Source organism: Dunckerocampus dactyliophorus, chromosome 1 (genome assembly GCF_027744805.1).
Source record: "Dunckerocampus dactyliophorus isolate RoL2022-P2 chromosome 1, RoL_Ddac_1.1, whole genome shotgun sequence".
NCBI classification, from domain to species: domain Eukaryota; kingdom Metazoa; phylum Chordata; class Actinopteri; order Syngnathiformes; family Syngnathidae; genus Dunckerocampus; species Dunckerocampus dactyliophorus.
In genome coordinates, this window is record NC_072819.1 from 19,069,204 (window position 1) to 19,082,889 (window position 13,686).

General features: G+C 38.8%; 1 protein-coding gene across 4 annotated transcripts in view; it reads right to left on the reverse strand.

Annotated features, from left to right (window-relative positions):
* The window catches only part of LOC129181767 (copine-9), a 134,163-nt gene that overhangs the window by 18,744 nt on the left and 101,733 nt on the right, over positions 1 to 13,686 (reverse strand). For all 4 annotated transcript variants that reach the window (XM_054777368.1, XM_054777394.1, XM_054777376.1 and 1 more), the window contains 7 exons: positions 12,691 to 12,795; positions 7,732 to 7,773; positions 5,057 to 5,132; positions 4,764 to 4,817; positions 2,605 to 2,666; positions 2,179 to 2,225; positions 162 to 343 (listed from right to left, as the gene is read on the reverse strand). In XM_054777368.1, the coding sequence (XP_054633343.1) occupies positions 162 to 343; positions 2,179 to 2,225; positions 2,605 to 2,666; positions 4,764 to 4,817; positions 5,057 to 5,132; positions 7,732 to 7,773; positions 12,691 to 12,795 (568 nt within the window). The remainder of the gene's footprint in view (positions 1 to 161; positions 344 to 2,178; positions 2,226 to 2,604; positions 2,667 to 4,763; positions 4,818 to 5,056; positions 5,133 to 7,731; positions 7,774 to 12,690; positions 12,796 to 13,686) is intronic.

Below are 13,686 nucleotides of genomic sequence, written 5' to 3' on the forward strand. Positions count from 1 at the left end.
TCCCTGCTGGCATGGAGATGAACGCAACTTCTCAGCCAGCTGTTGTCTCAGTGACAACTCCTGGTCCAAACCACACCCGGATGTGTAAACTGTGTTTGTGTATTTGTGTGTGAGTGTGTTTGTCCTCCACATGTGAGATCACCTGCATGTGTGTTCCTTACCAGTGGGAATGCGTGGGATATTTTGCCATCAGGGGGCAGCTTAGCTCCAAAACCATAGGCGGGAAAGAGCTTGTCGCTGTCATAGTCCTGGATAATCTCACCCACTGCTTTTAGGGCCATAGCATATGCATTCATCTGGTAGGGGCTCATATAGTGAAGGGAGGTGGGCTGCGATGGATTACCTGGCAGGAAGGAACACCAAATAGCATAAAGGGTGTGAAAAATATGTTCCTTCTACCTCCACTCAAGCTTGTGTCAAATATCCATCCATCCATCCATCCATTTTCGATGTCGCTCATCCTAATTAGGAACACGGGGGTATGCTGGAGCTTATTCCAGCTGACTTCGGGCGAGAGGTGGGGTACACCCTCGACTGTTTGCCAGCCAATCGCAGGCTTGTGTCAAATAATATTTCTAATTATTAGCTGAGTTAGATTGGCATTGCAAAAACAAACACTGCACACTCCACATTCCTAACCAATAGTTAACAGTTAACAGTGCAAACATGTATGGATAGTTAAACATTTCATAAAATATTGATCTAAAATGTTCATCACGCTCTATTAAGCAGACACAACATGTGCATACCAATGTACTAATGAAGTTGCATTCATGTGGAATATCATTCATAAATTTTAATGGTAATGGTTTAGTGCTCAATAATGTTACATGAAAGGACATGACATGTTAACATTTGCACAATTCAATGTTCGAAAAGGAGTAAGAAAAATCGGATCTTATTTAATCCTACCCCTTCTCCTTGTCTCAGCAATTACTGATCATTTCTGTCATCATCATTGTGCATTCTTTGTTCTTGCAGTAGTTTTGACAATGGAAATGAATGGAAAGGTTTCAGACTTTAATGGAAGTATTTGCAAATTTTTTATGGAGTTACTGTCTTCCTTAGATTTTGGGGGTGTTCTGCTAAGCGAGTTCAGTGGGTTAGCGAGCTGTGTTGAGTGAAAAGCCGGACTTGCATGTTCAGCGAAGGTAGCTCTTTTTATAGCAGTTGTATCGCCATGGTAACTTAGGACAAACTCATAACCTGGTTTGGACCAGGTTATGTCCAGGCTTTTGCTTAAAATCAGCAATGAAAGTGTCATTGTTTCACTGTTTAACTAATGATGGCGTCACCATTTATTGAGAACCTACGATGTTCCCGAGGGTACATGGAGGAAAAAAATTGAAAAAAGATAATTTCTGATGATATCATCCATCCATAAGAGAGATACATTTTTAGTCGATCGAAAACACTAGAAATGCTCACACGAGCACCAGGAATGAAATGCAATATGAAATATTAATAATTAGGCCAATATTAGCAGACGTAAATGTCACCAAAGTCCTTGCGTGAGTACTCACATCAACACTGCCATCTAGTGGTCACAACGAGATACAACAAGAAGACATACTTCAAAGATTTAAATAAGTTTTTGCTCCAATGTATTTATTTTTTAAATGGATAAGTGTTAAAATGTCAAATTTGTGCAATGGTGAGCATTGATACATGAAAAGACTAGTAGGGTATAGTTAGTAATAAATCAGTGTTAACTTGCCCACACATGCTCAGCATTTATCCTGTCAGCGGTCCATCCTTGCTCTATTGGCGGCGACAGAGTTGCTTTTAGCAGTCATAATCTTTTTTGCAACTCGTCATAACGCTCCATAATAATTCCGAACTCAATTTTTGTAAAATACACTGGCTTGGATCGCTTCACTTTTCAGCGGAAGTAGAATAATATGACGTCAAACACCTCCTTTCATGTGAACGCGCACTTAGCACAAAGCCGAAAACCGAACTTGACAAAGTAAGTTGATAACCTCCGTGGCGGGACCAGTTAGGTCTGATTGCAGGTGTCAGGTTTTGTCGAGTTGCATCTTGAGCACAAAACCTGGGTTTGTTGAGCTGCTGGGTTTGTATACCCCCATTATTGTGAGAGAGTATTCAATCTCATATTTCAAGGTAGTTAATGACATTATGATGACATTATAACGCATGGAGGAAAAAGTGTCTTACCATTGGACGCTGTAAAGTCTATGGCAACAGTGAAATTCAGCTGTGTCCTGGTTGGTAATAAAAACAAAAACAACAACAACAACAAAAATAGTCAGTATGCATCATCAAGTCCGTGCCTCATTGTTTTTGTTCACTAATTATGTAGTACGCTTGAACAATGTTAACTTTGTCACCTTCTGGTTTGGCTGGAACAAATAAAACCTTCAATTAAAAGGGAGGGAACTGAATACATCCAGGTGTTTACATATGAGATTTAGCAGCACAAATTTTCTCAGATGTAATTTTGTCAAAGTCAATATGCATAAATTTTGCAGTACACACACACACACACACGCACACACACACACACACACACACACTTGGAACAACCAACAGGGTGGCATTGATGCTTTACTGTGAGAGCAGGCTCATCATTATTCCACTCACCCTCCTCGGATGAAATCCACAAAGGTGTACTCGGACTCCACTTTGAAGGACAGCAGAGTTACCTTGCATACACGCACACACACACACACACACACACACGTTAACAGCAAAAAGGGGTGATGGAACGGGGAGCACAGGTTGCCAGGTAGGATATCAACTAGCCATAGGAAAAGAGAAATAGACATGTGCGAGGCTCTTGTACACAGGGAACATACTAGGGGTGTAATGGTACATTTATTCTAGTCAGATTTTATGGTACGGAACATTCATCACAGTACAGAGGTGTACCGAGTTCCCACATGGAACACATTGCGAGAGGGACAGAAAGTGTAATTCACAAAATAGTCACGCGTCAACTCGTAAACAAATACAGTACAACAGCCATTGACTAGCAGGAGTCATGGTTACTTAGAGTGCCAAATAGAAGTCACAGCCTTTCTGTTGTTAGCTGTTGTTCACTTTGTCCTCCTGGTGAAAGACAAGTGGATAAGACGAACCAAAATGTGCGTACGGGCCCAAATAGTCAAAATGTGGCGTACGCACACATTCACCCAATGTGTGGTTCATAGATTCCATCTTGAGAAGTATGCATACACAACTCCGTCTCAAGTAACGCCCTTTCCACGCCTCCTCTTCACCATAAAAGGTCAATGCAAAGTGACTCATGAATGTGGCGTCCATATTTAAAGAGCCTTGATTGCATTGTTATGATGGCCGCTGTCATTCCGAATCACGGCTGGTGGGAAGACAAGTACGAAGAAGCGGACTTTAAAACAAAGATTGAGTTACAGCACAACCACTGTAATTGGTGTGAATGGAGCAGGCCAAACAAAGACAAAACCTAAAAAAAAAAGTTGTCTGATATCACGGCACAATTTTCATTTTTAGTGAGCATGTTTCTACATTTTTCCTAATTGATAACATATTTTACATTAATGTAAGCTTAGCAAAATCTGTTTAATTTAAAGATGGATGCAAAGAGTCAAAAACAGGGATGAACCTCATCAAAATATTAGGTATGTTCTAATTATTTTATGAGGAACCAATGTTGTGTGTTAGTTCAAAGCTAAATAAAAAACCCTTCATTTGTGGAATAGGAAACTATAAGAGTAACTTTATGCATACGGCCTTGACACTGTCCACACAAATAAGGCCGTGGAAGGTAAATACTGTAAATGTTGCTATTGATGACATACTTGACATATGCAATGTAAAACTGTTTTATTTTTTGATGAACTGTCCAAAGAAAAAGCTCTGTGCCTTGTAAACTTAAACCCTACAATTATTTAATTAATATTAATATTAATCGAACACATTATATTCCCATGATTACGTTGTGTTTTTCATGTATCTTTTAGTCCATATACTACATTGGTGTGTATATGGTGTTTATGATAAATGACAAACGATATCAGTGTCATGCATAACAGCAACACATTCCACAAATGTTACGGCATGATGCAATGATGGATAAATCTTTACTGGCTTCCACTGAGTGCTTATTTCTAACATACGACTTCACTTCACCACTTAATATGTGTGTCTCCTTTTTGCCATGTCTCCAAAAAGTGCGTACGCCAGTTACAAAGATGCCCTACCGGTCTGCACATTCTCATGGCAGGTTGTGTTTTATAGATCACATACACACAAAAGGGCGCACGCAACTTTCCGGACCTGTTTTATGGGTACGCAAGCTTTATAGATGAGACCCCAGGAAAGGAGCAACAAGCTGGAACTATCAATGCTGAACGTCAGCCAATAACAAACTTGAATTTCCCTAAAAAAAATAATAATACAGACTGTTCTAACTGTTGCTGTTGTACATGTCTGCATTGTTGAACTTATCTAAAAAGAAAGTTTGTCAACTATTATATATAATTGAATTAATGAATTTTATTTTTTATTTGAAAATGGTATTTATTTAAGAATTACCGTCTCGCAGTTTGCAGTTTTTTGTTTTGTTTTAAAAAATATTTGAACACAAAAGCTAAGTAGTTTGAGGTTTTGCATTTTCCCTTACTGTAGAGAAAATTGACCAACCATGGCCTTAAAACGGAGGTACACTCCTAATGATTATGGAGTACCGTTACACCCCTAGGAGATACCATCAAACACTATTAGAGGGTCATTAACAGGACGGATCAGATAGATGCACTCACAGTTCCTGAATTGACATACTTCTTCTTTTTGCCCTTCTTCTTGGGATTTAAAACCTGCCAGTGAGGTAAAAAAAAGTATGAATCGAACAGAGAAGTCATAAACATGAAGGCCACAAACATCTTTAGTGGCTGTCTCTGAGTATAAACACATTATTTCTATACAGTTATTGAAGGAAAGTTACATGTTATTTGTGCTTTGCTTTATGTCATTCTCCACAACTTGAACTTGAAGTAGAAATGGTACTGCAATTCCAAGTAGAAATTAGTGCAGTACATTCTTCTAGTAACTTTACCTCATAGACGTTGAACTGGTTCTGTCCTCGAGAAAGCTCTCTGTAGCTGGTAGTGAACTCGCCAATGAAGTCATGACTGCCGATACGCACGACCCACACACACACACACACACACACACGGGCAGGCATAAACACAAACGACATGGTCAGAGACGTGTCAAGTCAAGTCTACAGTACAGACGTTCCTCGCCATTTCGCGGCTCGAATTTCACGGCCTCACACTATCACGTTGTTTCAAAAATACATACCTGATCAAAATCTTAAGACCAGTTGAAAAATTGCTAGATCTTTTGCACATTTGGATCTTAATGAGGTTTTAAGTAGAGCTACAATATGCAAAAGCAAGAATGGGGAGCGACACAAAAAACATTCGGAACTTGTAATTTAAACAAAAACAGTTGAAATAGGTTGTTTATCACCTGATCAAAAGTTTAAGACCACAGACTATAAACGCCAAAATCTGCTCAAAATGTTCATTTTCTGTCAGGCATTCACACTGTCATGCCCTCCTGATGGCTAAAGCTAAGAAGCTTTGTCTTTTTTTTAACGTGGTCTAATTGTCGAGCTGCATAGGCAAGGCCTCTCGCAGCGTGCCATTGCTGCTGAGGTTGGGTGCAGTAAATCAGTCATTCTACATTTTTTTGAAAGATCCTGAGCATTATGGAACAGAAAAGTCAAGTGGTAGACCCAAAAAAATCACACCTGAGCTGAGCCGGAGGATCCGATTGGCTGTCCATCAAGACACAAGGCGGTCTTCCACCCAAATTAAGGCCCTTACTGGTGCCGACTGCAGCGCAATAACCATCAGACGGCATCTGCGGGAAAAGGGTTTCAAAGACAAATTCAAAGATCTCGTCTCCTTAAACGCCACAAAACTGCCCGTTTAGACTTTGCCAGGGAGCATCAAACATGGGACATTGAAAGGTGGAAAAAGGTTTTATTCTCTGATGAGAAAAAATGTAACCTTGACGGTCCAGATGGCTTCCAACATTACTGGCATGACAAGGAGATCCCACCTGAGATGTTTTCTACCCGGCACAGTGGAGGGGGGTCCATCATGATCTGGGGTGCTTTTTCATTCAGTGGAACACGGGAGCTTCAGGTGGTGCAGGGTCGTCGAAAGGCAGCTGTTTACGTGCACATGTTGCAGCGGGCATCCCTCATGACTGAGGGCCCTCGTCTGTGTGGTAACAGCTGGGTTTTTCAACAGGACAACGCTGCAGTTCACAATGCTCGCTTAACCAAGGACTTCTTCAGAGAGAATAACATCACTCTTTTGGACCATCCTGCATGTTCCCCTCATTTAAATCCCACAGAGAACATTTGGGGATGGATGGTAAGGGAAGTTTATAAAAATGGCCATCAGTTCCAGACAGTTGATGCCCTTCGTGAAGCCATCTTCACCACTTGGAGCAATGTTCCCACTAGCCTCCTGGAAACACTCGCATCAAGCATGCCCAAAGCAATTTTTGAAGTGATTAACAAGAACGGTGGAGCTACTCATTACTGAGTCCTACTGAGAACATTTTTTGTTCTGGTTAGGAGAGTTTTTTGTTATTTTTTTGAGCGATGGTCTTAAACTTTTGATCAGCTGATAAACAGCCTATTTCAGTTTAATTGTTGTTTTCAATAAATTACTTTTTCAAAGTACTTTTTGTCCCACTCCCCCTTCTTGCTTTTGCATATTGTAGCTCTACTTAAAACCTCATTAAGATCCAAATGTGCAAAATGCAAATTCTAGCAATTTTTCAACTGGTTTTAAGATTTTTATCAGGTCTGTATATTGATTCGTAAATCATGCAATATCACATATTTTTGCCTAATTTAAGCATTTTCAAGCATAAAAATTATGGTCCCTACATTTATCACCCTAAATATGTAACTCAAAATTACATATTTCCTCATACAGTGGCCTCTAATAGACACCATGCCCCGAGTGATTAATGGGTGCATTTAATGAGTACATAAACATCTTACCTGAAATTAAAAACCTACACTGCTATGTTTGATATGATTGATGTGTTGTGGGAAACACACACATTGCCTATACGGCAGACATGGTATCTGTAAAACTGACGTTTACAGTGATAAAGATAAAGAAGCTGATGGCTTTCGGAATTGTTTGCAAGGATCTAACCTTTCAGTAAGTGAAAAAGGTTGTAATTTGAAAGAAATACATATCAAAAACTGTTAAAAATACATATTAAGTTGTAATACATACTGTACTATTTTAACGATGTGCCATTAGTTATTTGTGAAACAATGCTAACAAAACATAGTACAATAGTAAACAATAGTAACAAAATTTGAAATCACTATTGTTAAAAATGCATATATGCAATAATGCAAAAGCATGTTACAAAGGTAACATTGTATAGGTACTGTGGTGAAAGAAGAAGGATGCCGTATGCCGTTGGACTTATTTACATACATACACAATTTACTGTAGATAGATGTTCAAGTTTGCTCATTCATTTAACATTAGTGCACAGGAAAAAGTCTTGAGTGTGTGTCTGTTATTGCGTACTGTGTTGTATGACAGAGAAGTGTGAATATTCAATTATACTGTGTAACTTGTGTGACATACATATTTTATCAGTCACTGGCTTAGTTTTTAATATAATATTCATATACAGTTCCAGCTAGAACGACACTTGCTCACAACACGTCTTTACCTTCCATCTCGATCCCAGTCATAGACGTCTATTTTTACAGTCCTGAAATAGAGAACATGTTATTTCTGAGTTCAACAGTGCAGTGGAGTGATTCAACAGTGTTCCTAGTCTGTCAGCAGAAAAAAGTTCAATATGGATAGTAGCATACTCAGAATTTTAAAAATGTACCGACTGCAAAGCAAACTGAGTACATCACTGAAAACTACTACTACAGGCAGCGCAGAAAGAGCCAGAGCAATGCATTTTTATTTCAGCATGGGGTCTTTTTTATAGGCTTTTTTTTTTTTTTTTTTTAAAGAAGGGGGTACAATTTCTCCTCATATTTCTTGAACAATGAGACACCCATCCTGGAGCCGAGTAGACTCAAACAAAAAGCATCTTAGCAGGATGGTGATGATTTATTACAAAAATGTGAAAAGTGAATGCGCTGCACGTACGAGCAACAGACAGAAGAAAGACCTAGTAGAATGAAGCAGACAGCCACAGATGGTCCTAAAAAGACAGACCATCACAGACTCCAGGACGGAAAAAAAATGGAACTCATCGGGTAAGTGACCATGCTCTATTTAGCCGACACAAAATGTGCATACTAATTTACCAATGAAGGTGCATTCATGAGGAGTTTCATTGATAAATATGAAAAAATTCAATGCCTGATCTATTCATTAAAAAAGCTATTACATTTTAGCATTAAATTCAGTGTATTTTACATTGATACAAATGCCTAATTTTAGCTGAAAAATATAGAAATCATGGGTGAGCTAGAGTCTATCCCAGCTGACTTCGGGCGAGAGGCGAATTACACCTTGGACTGCCCCCCAATCACAGAAATAATACAAATATTAAAAACAATAATAAATCAAGATGTGTATGGGTTTTGAGGCCCATGCTCCACCCTTCCACCAACCTACGTGTAGATTGGAAGTCATTCAGCACTGTGTATTCAAATTTAATGCACACATTGTGTACCACAATGCAATGGACACCACTGTTTCAAGTGCCTCACTGATATCATCTCTTTTGATATAGCAGCGTGCTGTACCAGGTTGTACTAACATTATAATGCGCATGTTTGAGGAATGACTGTCTTACCATTGGATGCTGTAAAGTCTTCGGCAACAGTGAAATTCAGCTGTGCCCTGTGCAATCAATGCCATTGATTATTTCATTCTTGAGGCACATTTGCAGTTTCTGTCAAGATCTAGTCACGATCACTTGCTCCTAATAGAGAAGTAAGTCACATGGTATAGATCCAATTGGTGGAGCTGTTTGGCATCCCCCCTCTTGAGCTCCATTTTATCCTAGCCTTGTTGATGTATGTTTTTTATTTCAGGTTATAAATGTCCCCATGTGCTCCCCGCGCAATATAGTGGGAAATGTCACTGTAGATAAAAGCTTGACATGACAGGGACACTGTGTTGCGAGGGACAAAAAAAGCATGTTACTTTTACTACTGAGCAGCATTCATTTGCAAAAGGAACTTCTTAAGCTAAATGTATAATCCCTGACAAATGCTTTACTTAATTATTATTAGCATTATAATTGACACTAATACCCCACGTAAAAAAATATACCCATAACAAATAAAAGCATTGTCATAATTACAGTTTGACTGATTTCTATTTTTTATCCTTGGACTTTGGAGCACCAATTCTTCTAGCTAGTGGATGACCATGTGAACTAACCTGCAAAAAATGAATACATAATATAAAAATTACAGCAATTTTTTTGGTTTGCAAATGCTTGCGAGATAAATACAATGTATTTATTATTTCTATTTATTAGGGGTGTACAGATTTGTTTTAATAATGATTTGATTCGTATCACGATTCATGGTTGCCTATAAGATTCAAGAACAATATTGATTCATTAAGAACGATACGATCCAAAACGATTCCATCCATCTATCCATTTTCTATATTGCTTCTCCTCTTTAGGGTCACGGGGGCATGCTGGAGCCTATTCCAGCTGACTTCGGGCGACAGGCGGGGTACACCCTGGACTGGTCGCCAGCCAATCGCAGGGCACATATAGACAAACAACCATTCACACTCACATTCATACCTATGGACAATTTAGAGTCTCCAATTAAGTTAACATGCATGTTTTTTGATGTGGGAGGATGTGGTACCCGGAGAAAACCCACGCACGGGGAGAACATGCAAACTCCACACAGAAATGCCCAAGGGAGAATCGAACCCAGGTCTTCCCAATCAAGGTAATTGTTAAGTCTTACCTGTGAAAGGTTATTCCCTGGGATTTTTGTTTGGGCAGTAAAAGGGCAGCACATGAGTGAAGCATCTTCTCCGCTCCGACTCTTGCCTCATCCAACATGTACATTGACGTACGGCTCAGTGTAAGAAGAAGAAGCAATGTCACTGTGCAGGCGCAAGGACTACGTCACTTCCTCCTTTAGCTAATTTTTACGACAGCGCTTCTGCAACGTCACGTGCTGTGGTAGTTATTATTTTTTTAAATGTATGAACGTAAATGGTCAATAACCATACTTCATACATGTAATATGTTGGGAGGTTATTTTATAAGTGACTCTTCTTCAAATACTTCGTTAGCATGGGGATGTTTCTATCATCTTATGACATCCACCAAGACTGAGTAAAAGACTGACGTAAAAACATGTAGCGCAGACGTAAACATCATATCCAGTTATGTGTAATATATACAAATAAATAGAATAAAATACATAAAATGCAGTTATATTTCAATGTAAACAACCATAAGTAGAGTGCAATGATGGATTTATTTAGAGGATTCAGCTTTTTCAGTTTTTTTCTAAACAGGGAAATACCATCCATCCAAACATATCTTCCTAGCAAATGCGTCCGTGCGTATTTTTTCAGTGGCGAAAAAAAACATCACATAATTTAAAAGAAAAGTGAGCTTATTAATCGTCCACTTGCACCATGGATATGATACAATGTATAAAAGATTTATTATGATGGTATTTCTTCTATCTATCTTAATAACGTTTTTGGAAGTGGAGGGGAGACTCTTGCTGCCGTAAAGTAGATGGGACTGCTGAAAAATAGGCAGATCGGATGTAGACGCGTTCTGCACATGCGTCGAACCCACTTGAACCGATTGCGTTCCGGGTACGTATTGCGCACTGACAAGCGAATCAACTGTGTTTCACAGGTCCACTACAACTCCCATGACCACCACATACTCGGAAGACCATGATGTCACAGACAGGCAGACTGAATCAAGTAACGTTTAACGTCTTTATCATTGAAAGTGCTAAAAAAAAGACATCCATGTAAAGCCTGCCATACTTAAATCCAATCCTTTATTTCCTAGTATTGATTCAATTGATTGATTTCCTTTTAAACAATGTAGTGAGATTGATATATATGTCATCCTGAATGGAAACTTGAGAACACAGATCGACGCATCAATGTAGTGAATGAATCGTTACACCCCTAATATTTATTTATTAAATGAGTTATCAAGGCTATTTGCTGTTTGTGTGGTCTAGTTGATTGCTTTAAGAAAATAAATAAGTTTTAAAAAGCACATGTAAATGTACGAGAGAGTACTATAGTGCTGTTATTAATCCCTGTCTCACTTGATTAGTTGTTATTTTTCCCAATTAATCAATCAATTAAATTCAAAGTCCACCCCTTTTGGTCATACTTTTCAGAATTAAATGGGGAAAAACTACTGTCTCCTCAGTGGATAATCAGACAAACAGATGTATCTATGCTTTTTAGACAAATCTCAAATTTAAAAAATGGTTCTAAATCCGTCGTCCTTTGTGCATGTTGTATTGCAACAACATGATAAGACTTACTCAACTCACGTATTGACATTTTATTTCATTCTCCCATGGAGAGTCCTGATGTCTCATGAGGACATCAAAATATACGCCACCGGGGCTATCATCCTGAAAATGAGCTATTCTGGCTACAAAAAACGGTAGAGAGATAGCTGCACCATGTTTGTAGCAAATGGTGTAAAAGTTGCATTATCTCATACTGACACTGAGAAACACCTTAGGTTGTATTCATTCCTGCCATGTGTGGTTTGGTTAAAAGGTGTATATGTGCTACTAGTATGGTTTGGTGGTCAAGTGCAATTGCTGTTATCCTAACCAAAAAGTGAGCTGAGATCGCTTGTCCGCTTATAAGTGAACTCAAATCTGAACACCATGCGGACCAAAGACACAGACCAGTGTTAAAATGACAGCAAAAAGCATGCAGAAATAACAAATACGTATGAGAAAATGCATTGGAAGTGTTGTCTCACCGCTATGCTCTTGCCCACTGTTTGTGTGACAATGGCACTCTTTAAAAGTATATTTTAGAAGCATTTTGCGAAATCTAAGCTGGTAAATATAGCAGAATATAAAATGAACCTACATATTCAACAAAGCAGTCGACATTTTGGTTTAATTAATATTAGTATAATTAATACTGATCATGAAAAGGTACCAGTGTGAACACAAGCGAACGCAAACAAAGTGTGCAATATTTTTTTGGACAAGAGTACCGAATCAGGAGTGTGAATGCAGCTGAATATTCTGCCATGCAGCTCAATTCAGTGTTCTATTCAGTGGTTTTTGGGATGTCATATTGAGCTCTTATTCCCACAAGGACAAGCTCAGTGAGACTGGAGCCCTAGAGGACATTAAGTATATGCAGAGTGCACCTGGCTGCAAGTGGCTATCACATCTGCTCAGCACAGTGGGAATGTGAAGGTAATGCAGAGTGTCGTTTGGGAACCGAGTCGGTCTCAATAACACCAGCGCTGGTCCCCGGGACACCATGACCGACTGCTGGCATTATTCTGACCGCCCAGGCAACAGGTGATGTCATCGCCTCTATTTTTAATTCCCTCACCAGTTTGTATAACGGGAGGACATGTAAAATGTATTCATGATGAAAACATCCACAGTTTTACTATGCATGCATTTATGCGTGATTCTGACAGCTGTTTACTGACCTGTCATAGTCGCCGTTGCAGAGAGCTCTAACAGGGATGGTGAAGGGCTGCCACACCGGGTTCAGCGTGTTTTTGATCACTTCTGTTTTATGGCAGATGGTGAACCTGCCGGCAAAGTGACACACAAACTAAAAACAAAGCTCATTTTACAATATTTTTTTTTTATGAGCTGAAGATTTAAACCTTTTTTATATGTACACAAAAGGCCCATCTCTCTCAAAATTGTTCACGAAGCTGTCTAAATCTGTGTTATTGAGCGTTCATAATTCATCCACCTCACAGGTTTGGCATATCAAGATGCTGATTAGACCACAATAAGCCACAATAAAAGGCCTCTTCAAAATGTACAGCTTAGCTGTATTGGGTTTTAGATCTTTGAGTTCAGCTCATGAAAAATGGGAGCAAAAAAAAAAGTAGTAATAAAATAATTAATATATGGACGCGCACATTTTTACCAGTATGCTTTAATGAGTCCAAATACAATACTCTCAGTCAAATTTAACATCAAGCTTAAATGTTTAACAGTGATGTGAGTTTTGTCTTCCAATGGTCATTTTTTTATTTGTTTCCAGCATGCTCAACAGGTAAGAAGGAAGAAGCAGAAATTAGTTAATGGCACGCCTTCTCCATGTCTCTCAATTACTGATAGTTTGTTCACTCCCTGTGTTTAAACGTAACCAGAAAAGAATAGAGAACGTAATGTATGAAAGCAATAACTTGTGAAATAAGAATAAATGACGAAATTACAGATAAATGATATCAGACACTGTCGTTATCAACATTCTTCTTCTTGCACACCACATGCTTGCACTGTTTCTTAAGATGGCTTATATTAGTACATTGTTTGAGTTCTTTACTCAACCTATTCCAGATTTTGATAATAATAGCTATTAGGGCCGTCAATCAATTAAAACATTTAATCACTATTAATCGCCTTTTGTCCATAGTTAGCTCATAATTAATCACAATCGCCGATAGAAGGAGGTTTTTATCTAT